This window comes from Phyllobates terribilis, unplaced genomic scaffold (assembly GCF_046119375.1).
Source record: "Phyllobates terribilis strain yellow unplaced genomic scaffold, ASM4611937v1 Scaffold_3996__1_contigs__length_66683, whole genome shotgun sequence".
Taxonomy (NCBI): domain Eukaryota; kingdom Metazoa; phylum Chordata; class Amphibia; order Anura; family Dendrobatidae; genus Phyllobates; species Phyllobates terribilis.
Genome location: NW_027366748.1, coordinates 37297 through 50505, shown reverse-complemented (window position 1 = coordinate 50505; position 13209 = coordinate 37297). Strand labels below are relative to the sequence as shown.

The 13209-nt window shown below is 44.1% G+C and overlaps 1 protein-coding gene across 1 annotated transcript; it reads right to left on the bottom strand.

Annotated features, from left to right (window-relative positions):
• Positions 1-10431: 10431 nt before the first annotated feature.
• LOC141248744 (uncharacterized) lies at positions 10432-12611 on the bottom strand. The gene is made up of 2 exons (XM_073669429.1): positions 12587-12611; positions 10432-12260 (listed from the first exon to the last, which is right to left on the bottom strand). Exons 1-2 carry the CDS (start codon positions 12609-12611, stop codon positions 10432-10434), a joined length of 1854 nt encoding a protein of 617 aa, XP_073525530.1.
• Positions 12612-13209: the final 598 nt, after the last annotated feature.

The following is a 13209-nucleotide window of genomic DNA, read 5'->3' as shown; positions in this document are numbered from 1 at the left end:
CAAACTTTCAAAAACGCAGGTGTTGGGACCGATCTTCCCTAGATCCGAGTACAAAGATGGCATCTCCCACTAAGTGTAAGTGTTCTTTGATCGTGCTTACTTTTCCATACAGAAACTGCTTTGATTGGTATTTTGAATGGTGAATACGTGGTTGGATCACAATTATTACCACCCGCTCTAGACGAAGTTCTGCTACGGCCTCTTTCAAGACTTTAATGGCTCTTAAAGGCAAGGCAAAGGTTGAACCATCGATGGCTCCTCCCCCACCTCCCAAGGACAAGACTAAAAAGAGAAAAGCCTCAGAGGTTCTTGACCTAACGATTCCCCTGGCTCTGATACTTTAACATTGGACCAGGTTTTGCCATCCATGGCTTATTCGGGCCGCAACTGAGAAGATGAATTTCGAGGAAAATCTGGAGGCAACCTTTCGCTTCCTGGACGGTATGTTGGTTTTCCTCGTTCGTCTCTTGTTTACTTGTAGTGATTTAATGGTAAGTCTTGCTTTGTTTTCTGCAGGCCTTGTATAATCTGCGGTCCAGCCAACTAAAGATCAGAAAATACGCATCAAATGCAAACGCCCGAGTAGACAAGACCAAGGAGAGGATCAGTGCCCTAGAGACCGATCTGGCCAATGCCCGAAGTAGGCTAAAGGTTATCGAAGGAGAGAGCTCGACTAGGATTGCTCGCGTGGAGGAGGAAGTTGCTGCTAAGATTGCCCAGCTTGAAGAGAAATTGCAAAAGTTTGAAAAGGAAGAAGGAGAAGCTTCCCTTGAGCTTAGTACTTTCTACGGTAAGCTGTCTAGGGTCAGATGATGGAGGAGTTCTCCGCGGGGAAGCACGGTGAATGGGATCCGCTGCAAGCCTGAAAAGAGTTCGACGAGGAGTACCCAACGGCTGCCCCCACTCAGAGTTCCTCCAGAAGGTTGGCCCGGCGTACGCCAGTGGTGATGAAGAAATGGAGAACTCTGGCCGCAACGATGACCCAGATGGTGCCAATGTGAATCAAGTGTCATCTCCTGACCCAGCGAAGGATAAGTGATCTCGCCCCTTTTCTCTCTCTATGTTGTCTGTTTAAGCTCTTTGGATATTGATTGATGTACTATGACTGTTGTACCCTCCGTGGCGGAGGTTAACTCTTGGTTTTGGCAAACTGTGTGCCACAGTGGGTCGCATGTTAGACTCTTTAATTGGTTCTTCATGGGAAGGGCCACCTTTTGGTATATTATATGTGTTTCGTTTGACGATTGTGTCTTTTCTTTCATTCGTCCCTGACAAAGGGGCCTGCAGAATGAGAGAAAAATATCGTGATGCCTTGTGTTAATTATTGTATGCAAGATTTGTTGCCTGAGTGTGTAATGTCGACCTTACCTTGTAGAAAGTACAAGGCAAGAGGTGTGCCGACGTGCCAATTATGCTCCATCCCCATCGAGATAGGAACGAGAACCTATAAAGTGTATGTGTCAGTTGCAACTTGTAAAAGTGTTACCCAAGGGAAAAGTATTTAGGCTAGGCCGTTATTGTATAAGAGGTTTGGTTTAGTACTGACCTTATACAAAGTATAAGGTTCGCGGGGTACTACGTGCCAAACTTCGTTTGTAAATCCTTGTGAAACGATCTATCGTGTATGTAATGTGTGTAGAGCTCGTATAAGTGAAGAGTGCGTGGATCCACGACGAAGGTCTTCTCACGCGGGGTGTTACCTGATAGAAACTAAATGACAAAGGACAAAAGTCTTGGGTTTGATTTAATAGACGGTCGCAGTGTGTGATCGTTTATCTTTGAATCGATCGTAAGTACAAGACGTTTAAGTCTCACATACCTACAAGTAATATTGTTTTAGATGAGCTGCATTCAAGCTCCTGGTATGATCTCTTCCGTCGATGGAGCAAAGCTTGTAAGCCCCATTCCCAACTACTTCGGTGATGCAATAAGGCTCTTCCCACTGAGGAGCCATCTTTCTGTCTCGGGGATCGGTGGTGTTCTGGAAAGTTTTTCGCAACACCCATTCTACGACATGACATTTTTGTTCTAACTACGAGCTACTTGTTGTTGGTGTACGACCATTCACCGTCATCCGATCTCTCTTAGTTCGTCGACTGTATCGACATTATGAACTAATTTGTCATTGTTCTGGGTCGGAGTCTGTAGTCCGCATCGGGCCGTGGGGACCACTAATTCTACGGGAATGACTGCCTCGCATCCGTATACCAGAGAAAAGGGGGACTGCCCGGACGCACTTTTAGGGGTGGTCATGTCCGACCACAAGACATAAGGGAGGTGCTCGGCCCATTTTCCCTTGGCTCCCTCTAATAGTTTCTTGAGATTGTTTATGATGACTTTATTGCTAGCTTCGGCTTGTCTGTTGGATTGCGGGTATCTTGGTGTCTAAGTGACCAGATTGATGTTCCATCGAATGTAAATTTCTCGGGTCTTTCGTCCGATAAACTAGGAACCATTGTCGCAGACTATCTCAGAAGGGATACTGAACCTGCACATGATGTTTCGTTTAATGAATGAGATAACTTGCTTTTCTTTTACCTCTTTATAAGCTTCAGCCTCTATCCATTTGGAGAAATAGTCTGTCATTGCCAAAAAGAATACGCGTTGCCCAGGTGCTGGTGGAAGTTTTCCTACAATGTCCATCCCCCACCTCATGAAAGGCCAAGGATGAAGAGTGGGATGCAAGAGCTCTAACGACTGATGAGGGACTGGTGCGTGACGTTCGCACGGACATCACATCTTTTAGCGTGTTCCAATATATTCGTATTCATAGTGGGCCAGAAATACCCCAGCCGTCTAATTTTGCATGTGAGACTGCGTCCTCCTGTGTGATTGCCACAGTCCTTGTTGTGGACGGATGTAAGAGTTTTTGTACTTTGTTCTTCTTAACGCATCGTAACAAGAGTCCTGAAACTAATAGTTTAAAAAGAAAGGAATCAATTATGTCATACGATAAAGCTTGTACCTTAAGTCTCTTTGTGGCCATTTTATTGCCAGGAAGGATGTCCTTTAACTTATAGTCCATGATGGATTTCGTCCAATTTATATTCGGTCAGAGTCTGATCTCTGTTTTGGTCACCGACATTTAGAACTTCGATGATGTTACTTGCAATGGTGGGCACCGCGGGTGTGGTGATATGGACGATCGGAATGTTAGGAAACTCCGAAGGGTGTAGAGAAGACCCGAGGTTGGCCAGTGCATCCGCTTGTGCGTTTTGTTCCCTGGGGACTTGTTGTATGTTGAAGCCTTCAAACCTTGCCAGAGCAGAGAATGACCCTCAAACCTGATTGACAATGAGCAGAAAATCACAAGTAACTTTCAAAACCTTAATGGATAAGTCTGGCGCCAAGTGTAAACCAAAAATGAGTGCCTCATATTCAGCTTTGTTGTTTGTTGCTTCCCATTCGCATCGAACGGCTTGAGCTATGTTACCCCCCCCCCCCCCCGAGGAGATTTCAAGACGATGCCAAGCCCCATTCCTTTCAATTTGGAGGCTCCATCTGTGTTCAACGTCCAAATGCCCATAGGTTGTGACTGCTGATCTCGATGTGCTCGCGGGTTGCTTCCTGTTCTAAGGTCGCGCTGAAATCTGCTACGAAATCTGCGAGGGCCTGGAGCTTGATTACGGTTCTGGGTTTGAACTCTATCGAGTAACCACTAAGATATATGACTCACTTAGCCATTCTCCCCTTGGTTTCTGGCTTCCTCATTATTGCCTTCAGTGGGGGGTTGGTCTGAACCACGATCGTGTGAGTTTTGAAATACGATTTGAGTTTGTTGGCAGCCGTTACAAGGGATAGGATGGGTTTTTCCAAAGGAGAATACCTCGTTTCTGTCGGCAATAGTGATCGATTAACGTAGTAGACCGGTAGCTGCTTTCCGTCTTCCTCTCTCACTAGGACCACGCTGACGGGCGAACCCGAAACAAACAAGTACAGTGGCAAGGGTTTGTCGATTTTTGGTTTAGCAAGGAGCAGTGGGTTTGCTAAGTAATTTTTTAGTTCTTGGAAGGTCGTCTCCTATTCTCCCTCCCACTTGAACATTTTGTTTTTCTTTAAGTCATCGTAGAAAGGCTTGCACTTGTCCGACGATTTAGAGATGAATCTGTTTAGAGCCTCTACTTTTCCTGACAGTTTTTGTACGTCTTTTATGCTTCGAGGGGCTTTGAGGTCGAGGATCGCCCTGACTTGTTCTAGGCTGGCGTCGATCCCCCGTTCGCTGACCAGGTTCCCTAATAATTTTCACGACGAGACGTCGAACGAACATTTGTCCGGGTTCAGTTTCATTTTGCATCACCGTAGGACGTCGAAACTTTCTTTCAAATGACTGACGTGGTCGCCTTTTGCTCTTGACTTGGCCAGCATATCGTCGATGTAAACTTCCATTGTATCCCCGATCAGGTCTTTGAACATGTTGTTAACGAGTCGTGGGGAGGTAGCTCCAGCGCTTTTAAGCCCAAAAGGCATCACCTTGTAACAGTACGTCCCTTGACTGGTTACGAACGTAGTTTTTTCTTGATCATCTGGATGCATCTGTATTTGGTGGTAGCCGCTGAAGGCGTAGATGAAACTGAGCATTTAATGCCCGGTTATGGCGTCGATAAGTGTGTAGATGTGTGGGAGAGGAATGGAGTCTTTTGGACATGCTTTTTTCAGATTTGTGAAGTCTACGCAGACTCTCCACTTTCCGTTCTTCTTCCCGACGACTACAACGTTAGCTAGCCATTTTTGGTACTTGACTTCTCTGATTTTCCCTGTGCTCAGTAGCTTAGATACCTCTTCGTCGACCACTTTGTTTCGTTCGGGGGCGAATTCTCTCCTTTTTCTTCTTCACATGTGGGAAGCTCGGATCCGTGTTCAGTCTATGTGAAATAATGTTTGGTATAATCCCGACCATGTCTTCATGCGACCATGCGAAGCAGTCGCTGTTGTTCCTCAAGAAGGAAAGGATTTGTTATCGGCTTTGATCGTCTAGGTCAGGGCCTATACGGACGGTCCTCTGGGGTGAGGCTGGATCAAGTGTTATTTCGTCAATATTTTCTGTTTCTGGCTCAATGTATCGATCTGGCCTCAGAGAATGTAACTACTAATCGGTTTTGTCTTGGACATTCGATTTCATGGTAGCTACGTAGCATTCCTGAGGCCATTTTCCGGTCGCCCTTGATCTCTTGAATTCCCTAGTCTGTGAGAAATTTGATGCTCTGGTGGTACGTCGAAGGGACGACCTTCATTGCATGGATCCAATGCCTGCCAAAAATACAATTATAGGGAGACTCACAGTCTACCATGTTAAATTTTACCTGAAGGTTCATGCCTTCTTCTTAGACAGGCACGACGATGTCTCCAAGAGTGTACTTTACTTCACCGCTAAACCCGCCTAAAGGAATTCGGTCGGAGTTGGTATCCTTTCCCTGAGAAATTCGCTTAGCCCCATTTTCCTGAGGGGACTCAAATTAATCATGTTAGTTGAGCTACCAGTATCTACTAAGATGTGACGGATTCCATAGTTCCTAATAGATAGTGATATGACCAGTCCGTTATGGTAATCCTCTCCGCTTACGTCGGAATCGTCGAAAGTTATAGGAGTCGTCAAAACGGTCCTATTACTCTTAAATTTCAACGGCGGGGGCAAGTCCATGATCCTGCTTTTGTCCTGCCTTTTGGCCGCCAAGTAAAAGATACCGCATACCTCTGATCCCCCAGTGATACAATTGATGATTTTCTCGGGTCTCGGAGATAAGGGTCGTTCAGATGTTACCTTGTCCCTTTGTTCTAGAGTCGCTCTACCTCTCTCTGAAATTATGTCTTTTAGATGGCCTAGTGAGAGTAGACGCGCGACCTCTTTTTGAAGGGCAACGCATTCGTCTGTGTAATGTCCTTGATCGTCGTGGAAATCGCACCACCGGGTTATGTCTTTTCTGGATTCTGGCTTGTCGCTTTTCCTGGGCCACCTGACGTCTTTTGTGTACATGTCTAAAGACTTAACCAACTTGGCAGTCGATACATTGAAGTTATAGGTGTGTACCTTGGGGGGAAGAGTGGGACGTTTGTTTCATCCGGTAGATTTTTCACGACCAGGGTCGGGTTTTCCCCTCTCTTCCCGTGCATATGGATGGTTTCTGGGTTCCTTGTTGGATCGTCTGTCAATACGGTCGAAGCCTGGGCTAGCTTTAAAGGGCTCTTCGTCTTCTTCGAGTCGTACCTGGGCAAGCCTTTTGGCTTGTACGTCCTCAAAGGTCATGCATGGATACTTGGTGAGCTCCTTGTCTAGTTTGCTCCCTCGTATCAGTCCTCGCCTGAAGGCTTCGACCGATGTCGGAACATTGCAGTTAGGGATCACCATCTTTTCCTTATTGTACGTGCTCAAATATTCACGAAGAGGTTCGTTAGGTTTCTGAATAATGTAGTACAGATAGCTAGACTGTCTCTCTAGTCGACGACTGCTAGCGAACTGGGTCTTAAATGCATCGACCAAGTCGGAAAAAGACGCTAGGATCTGTGAGGTAATCGATTAAACCACGTAAAAGTGGGTCCTGACAGGGCAGTCCCGAAGATCTTACACATGACTGCCTCCTTGTCCCTTTTGGAAACGGAGGCGGCCATGAGCATTTGCTTATACAGAGCAATATGCTCTTCGGGGTCAGTCTTTTCATCATAGCGCGTCATATTGGCGTGTGAAATTTCTTGGGGATTCTGACTCGGGCGATGACTTCGGTGAACGGAGTCTCGTTGTATCCCTTTATGTCCTCCCTCTCGATAGGGAGGGGGGCACCCGGGATTCGGGTGAGCCGTGCGTCCACAACCTTTGTGTATCTTTCGAGTGCTTGGGTTATAGGGAGTTGAATCTCCTATCTTGCTCGTCCTGCGAATTTTTCACAGAAGTTTGTTGTCCCGTTTCGGGGATGACAGGGGCGATGGTGTTGCCCGGGTTAGCCATAGAAGAAACAAGATGAGCAGGGCTAGGGATACCCTAACACATTTCGGGATGCGCCACATCGTTGGGGGTCATGATCACGTCGTCCATGTTTAACCGAGTTTTGGTTTCACCCATGTATCCGATCCTTCGGAGCCTCTGTGCGTTGGATCCAATGGATTGGATTTGGGTTCTTAAAGAAGCATTCTCACTAGCCAATTTAGCGTTTTCGGTGACCAGGGTGAGACTCAGCGTGTCATGACGTTGGTGTTGGTCAGCAAGTTCTTGCTGGAGTGCCTCCATAGTGCGACTAATTTCCGTTAATTGTTGGGATTCGTCCAACGCATCCCCCGGGTGGAGGGTATCTTGAGGCTCTGGGGTTTTTTCAGTCGCACTGTCATTGCCGCCAGGGAGCAGAGCGTCGAACTGGTCCGAGGGCGTTTTCATTGTGGGATCAACCATTGAGCGATGGTGGAAGGTACGAATTTGACAGGCGTTAAACAGTCGTTGGCCCTATCAAAGATAATCCAACTAAATAATCCACTAGTGAAGTGGTAAGTCAGAGTCGAATTCCAAGGGAGCCAGAACGATAACTTATTTCAATTGTGTTACCTAGTAGTAACTAGGGGGTTTTTGGTTGTAAAACTAACTAGCAAATAATAAAACGTAAATTGTTGGATTTTGTAAACTATAACAATGGAAAGCTCACTCTTTTAGCATCAACACATTATTCTTATGGGAAGTTGATCATCGAATTCTACAAAAGTTATGTTTTTTAAATAAATAATCTAGTTGTCCTACTCTTTGTTCGTAAATAGCAACTAGTCCAAATAGTCCTAGAAACCCTTGTTGTAAGCAATAACCAAAGAAATCCTAAGGTTCAAAAGCGCAACAGCATAAAGATCAAAGATAAGTAGGCCTATGCAATACCATTGGCAAATCACCGATACTCGACACAGGTTTATAATCTCTACAAAAGAAGCATTCGCAAATAGTCTATGCTAATTCTGATTGCTACCTAAAAGACAAGACTTTTCAAATCGAATTATCAAGCCTAGCGATATGAATAAATAATAATCAACCTAGTTTCGAACCTAGATAAAATCAATATCAATCAATGACAATAAACACAAGAGAATATAAAACAATGCTGAAATTATAATTAGAACATAAACAATAGAATTCTCACAAACAATTCCTAGAATAATGGCTTCAACCTAAGAGTGAACTAATAGGAACTTAGCCAGACATAGCCAAGAGAAATCAATACATAATAATGGATGAACTAACCAAGGATGAAGGTAGAAGATGGCACAAAGGTGGGAGCTTTCTTATTGGATGTTGAATTTCTAAGAACTAATTTGTGAAAGTGGCAAAAGATCTCTTTAACCTAAAAACTAAAGGTTTATATAGTGTCTATCCTTAAAGAAATAAAATAACTGAAAATAAAAGATAAAATAGGGAAAAACTGATAGAATATCGGACTGGATCTGCAATTGGGTCGGGTCCGTCACCGTGGTCTCGGTCGAGACATGTGAGTCTCGATCGAGACTTTGTCCCAGTCCCTCAGATTCGGCGTGGCTCTCGATCGCTACCTCCAAGTCGCGGTCGAGACTTTTATCTCGAAGCAAAAGCTCGATCGAGACATTTGGGTCTCGGTCGAGACTTTCATGTCGAGGGTGAATCTCGATCGAGACATTTAAGTCTCGGTCGAGACATCTTCTTCGTAGCTCTTTCTCGTCGTGACACCTCCTCTCGGACTGGTCTTCGGTCTTCTATAAGCTTCCGAGGCAGATCGGCTTCGCCTCTCAGCTTCTCCATGGGTGTGGTAGTCTTCTCTCTAGCTCCTTCCCAAATGCACTAAAGGTGAGTACAAATGGGATCTCCGTAATAAAACCACAAATCAACGCTTATGAGCATCCCGCAAATCTATAAATGAACATCATACCGGATTCTGGGAATACCACTCAATAAGCACCTAAACACCACTAATCCTAAGCTAATCCAACTAAGCTCCTCAGTGGGCACCAAATTGTTTTGGGATAAAAAACGTGACCCGAAAATCGAACTTAATTGCCTAAATATAGGATCCGACGATCGAACAACAAGCTTTGAAAATGTATTTCTTATTGATTTTGGAGGTTGTTTACAAGAGTAATGAGTTACAAAGTAAGGGTGATGATGTTGCTAATGGCGTAAAAGTTGTGTCTAATTACATTGCAAAGAAGAGAATATATGGACGTTACTTCCAGTTCGTTCATATCTCGTAGCTGGATTCTCCGAACAGATTGCTTTCATGGTGGGGTGGCCCACGGTCGACATGTATTGGGTCGTTGGAGAGAATCTCTGCAGGCGGACTCGACGCAAAAACTGATTGATCCATTAGCTATTGATCTCTGCCGCCACACGCCTACTTCTTCATCTCGGATGAAGTCCAATAATCACGGCCCAACTATTACCAAACAAGAGATTTATAGTTAAATAATACTATTGATTTTAATTATATAGAAGGCAATATGAAAAAGTGTCATAGTCAAATATTGATTGGTACTCCCTCCGTCCAATTTGTTCTTCCCATTTTCTTTTGGCATTTTTACTGATACACGTAAAACAATTTATTCTTCCCATTTTCTTTTGACATTTTTACTGATACACGTAAAACAAGACCACGCATGATTATGTATATTTTAAGATTCTAAAGTGTTAAAAAAAATGAAGATCAAAATTGGGACGGGAGGGAAGTACCTTTTAGCAAGTGGCTTAAAGTCTTTCACCAAAAAAAAAAAGTGGCTTAAAGTCGTTTATCTTTCATCCAACTTGTATTTGTTAAATCCAATCCACCACATACAAATTAATTAGGTACTCCATATAAGATTCGATCTTGTTGTGTTAAATTAATTCTCCACTCATCATTCTACAACTTTTTCTTGTAGTAAGTTTAATAAGCCTCTTCGCCATATTCTCAATAATCTCGTTATAAATCAGATAACGATTAAACCATATAACTAACCTCAGAAGATATTCGGTCACAAGGGAAAATTGAAGTAATCATTGAAAAAAAAACTTCTTTTGGTTTTTTATTTTTTAATTTTTTTGGGATTTTTTGTAGGTCTATAAAGACCATTACAACTATGAGTCATTGCTAAAAGAGGCTCAAGGAAAAGATATAAAACCCTAAACAGACTTGACTAAACTATCAACCTTCTCTTCATCTCCAATGGAGATTCAGATTCAGATGATACCCCGAGCCTCGCCCTGTGGACAATGACGACGAAAATAAGACCTAAAAACGAAAAGACAACGACAACGACAGGTGAGGTATAACATAAACTTCTAGGCTCTAAAACCAGACTGAACCCGGTTCATGCTACTTCTCAGGACAACCAAACCGAAAAAAACCATTCTCCCCGTTGAACCAACAGGTACTACCCTGCAAAAAATACGAGAAGAGAGGGTTTTTCACTTGGCAAAGTCCTAGAAAAAATTGGTGAACCGGGTTCTCCTGGTGTGTAGAGGGTTTACGAGAGGATGTCGCAGTTCCGGAGCTTCTCGTCGAGTTTATCAGTGACGCTGGCACTTATTCCGTTGCAAAACATGAGGTTCAAGCCGTCAAGGTTCGAACCGAGCTTCATAAACGAAGAGAAAGACCTGTCAGAAAGCTGAACGCACCCAGAAACCGAGAGGACACGGAGAGTCGCGACGACCTGGTTCGAACGACTCAAAGCCGAAACACCGAAATCGGTAATCCCACACCTAGTCAAATCGAGGTCGTTCAGCAGAAGACAATACTCAGCTATAGCAACGAGACTAGCATCGGTTATCTTGCTGCAACCGTCGAGGCTGATCAGCTCAAGGGTCCCGCCGTGGGCCCGGGTTAAAATTGCCACGGTGTTGTCCGTTATGTTAACGCACCGGCCAAGCTTCACGTTTACTAAACCGGCGTCACAAGCTTCGAGCAACGGGATGACGCTGTAGTCAGAGATCATGGGGAGACTAATCAACTCGAGATGCTGAAGTTCTGTGCAAACCGTTGACAATAAAGCGACGTTGACATCTCCGAAATAAGGGCAATTTCGGACCATGAGTGAGCGGAGTGTTGCTGATTTGGGTAGAACGACACCGACGGGCATTTCTCTGATCCCGAAACAGTTTGAAACGGAAACGGCCTTCAAGTTTACACCGCAGTTCAAGAAAATACCGAAGAATCCGACTTGAGTGATCCTGTGGCATTCGTCGAGCTGCAGGCTTTCGAGAGAGCCTGCGACTCGTGAAAACGCGACAAGACCGTTGTCTGAAAGAAACGCGCACTTACGAAGCGAGAACGACTTGAGATTCCGGCAGCCTTTTCCGATGGATTCGAGACCGAGATCGGTGACTCTGCAAGATAGGATTGTAAGAGTCTTGAGCTTAAGCAGAGCGTGGCCGTTTCCCATACACCAAAACCCTTTCTCCCCAATGTTCTGGAGGCCGGATAAAGCAAGATCGGTTAACGAATGGCAGTAATATCCGATAACAGCGAGAGTAACGTCTGTGACGCTCAATCCATGGAGCTTCAACTTTGTGAGAGCGGTTGAAAGAGACGAGACGAGGCTTGTGATTCCTTGATCTCCCACCAGAGGACAATCCTTAACAGAAACCGACTTCAGATTCGGGCAGAACTTCCCGATTGATTCCAAACCAGAGTTACCGATGTTTTCACATGAATCGATGTTCAAAAAGCTCAAATTAGGGCAGCCCATAGCAATAGCAGATAACCCGTTGTCGGTAATCATCGGGCAGTTGAGTAGATCGAGCTTCTCCAATTGGCTACATCCCTTAGCAATCTCAATCAGACCTTCGTCTCCAATTGAAGGAACGTCCCACAAAGAGAGGACTTTTAGAGACGGGCAGCTAGCGGCGATAGCCCTTAAACCGAGGCTAGTGACGCCACGGTTAGGGTTAGTGCCCTTAATGATGAGCTTACCGAGTCCTCCACGAGGTCCCATACCAACAGCCATGGCAGCCAGTCTGATATCAGTAGCTTTTTTTCCTTCTAAGCATTGTAATAAGAAACCGTCATCATCGGTTTGTTGTTTTTCGCTCAGCTCATTGACACGAATGCTGCTGACGAGGCCGAGCCAGCGTTTTGAAACGAAGGCGCACGCGCTTCGTTCCTTACCTCCTCCTGGAAGACGGCGGAAGATTTCGAATAGGCACTCGTCAGGGAGGGAATTGATTGATGTTTCCTCGGATTTCTGCTCGAATGGAAGAACGGGGGAGTTGATTCGAGCTCTCTTGAAAGGGAAGAGGACATCAGCATGGTTGGAGTTGGAGTATATAGATCCTCCAAGGTAAAAATCTTCATCACCTGAGATTAATAAGCAATCAAAAGTTCAGTTTGGGCAAGTTTCTGAATACAAATCATACATACTATAATACAAACAAAAAAAAACAGCTAGGTTCTGAAGGGCAGAATCTTTCATAAATTTTATGAAATAACTACTCTATTTTACAGAAGTTCACAAACTTATCGAATTCAGCCAATTCAATGGATACCAAATTTGAAGATCATCCAAAAAATAAGAAAAAAGAACCCGGAAATATTTTATTGTAGAAATCAACATACAAGAACATCGTAAAATTAACAAACCAAAACCTCTAAATTCACACAGAGGGTAAAGAATATAAGCTCACCACTGTAGTTGAAGAACTGAGACATTTCCAAATCCGAGAATAAACTTCAGAGAAATAAAAAATCGAACGATTTGGGAGAGAAATCACACGAATCAGATCCAAACTTGCAGCACCAACAAGTAAAACCAGGACAGCAGCAAAGATTATAGCTTCAGAAAGCGCAAGATTCATCAAATTGCAGACTCAGAGCATGAGAGAACCCTACAAGAATAGGGAAAAAATGGAGGGAAGAGCGAAAGGTAGGCGAAGGGGTGGAGGAGGAGAGGAGATGAAGGTGAAGAATGAAATGAATGGAGATGGGTTAGTTTCAATGTATATGAAGTGTATGTGTGTGCGCCTTTATTTTTGGGTGCTGTCAATGTGGGGACTAATTAGTAATTATTATATTGCCAACAACATACAGAGAATTAATTGTTTTCAAAATCCTGTGAATGAATCGGAATTTGGTGCATGTAAATTCATTGAACCTGAAACTAAAAACCGTTCTCTTGAGGCTAGAAAGTGGGTTTAGCAGAAGATTTCCGCTTTTGCTTATCTTCAAAGGCTCTATGGTTTAAGGGGGGATGTACATGTATCGGGTTTGGTTCATTTGTATAAAATCACAATAAATAAATTAATCTTTT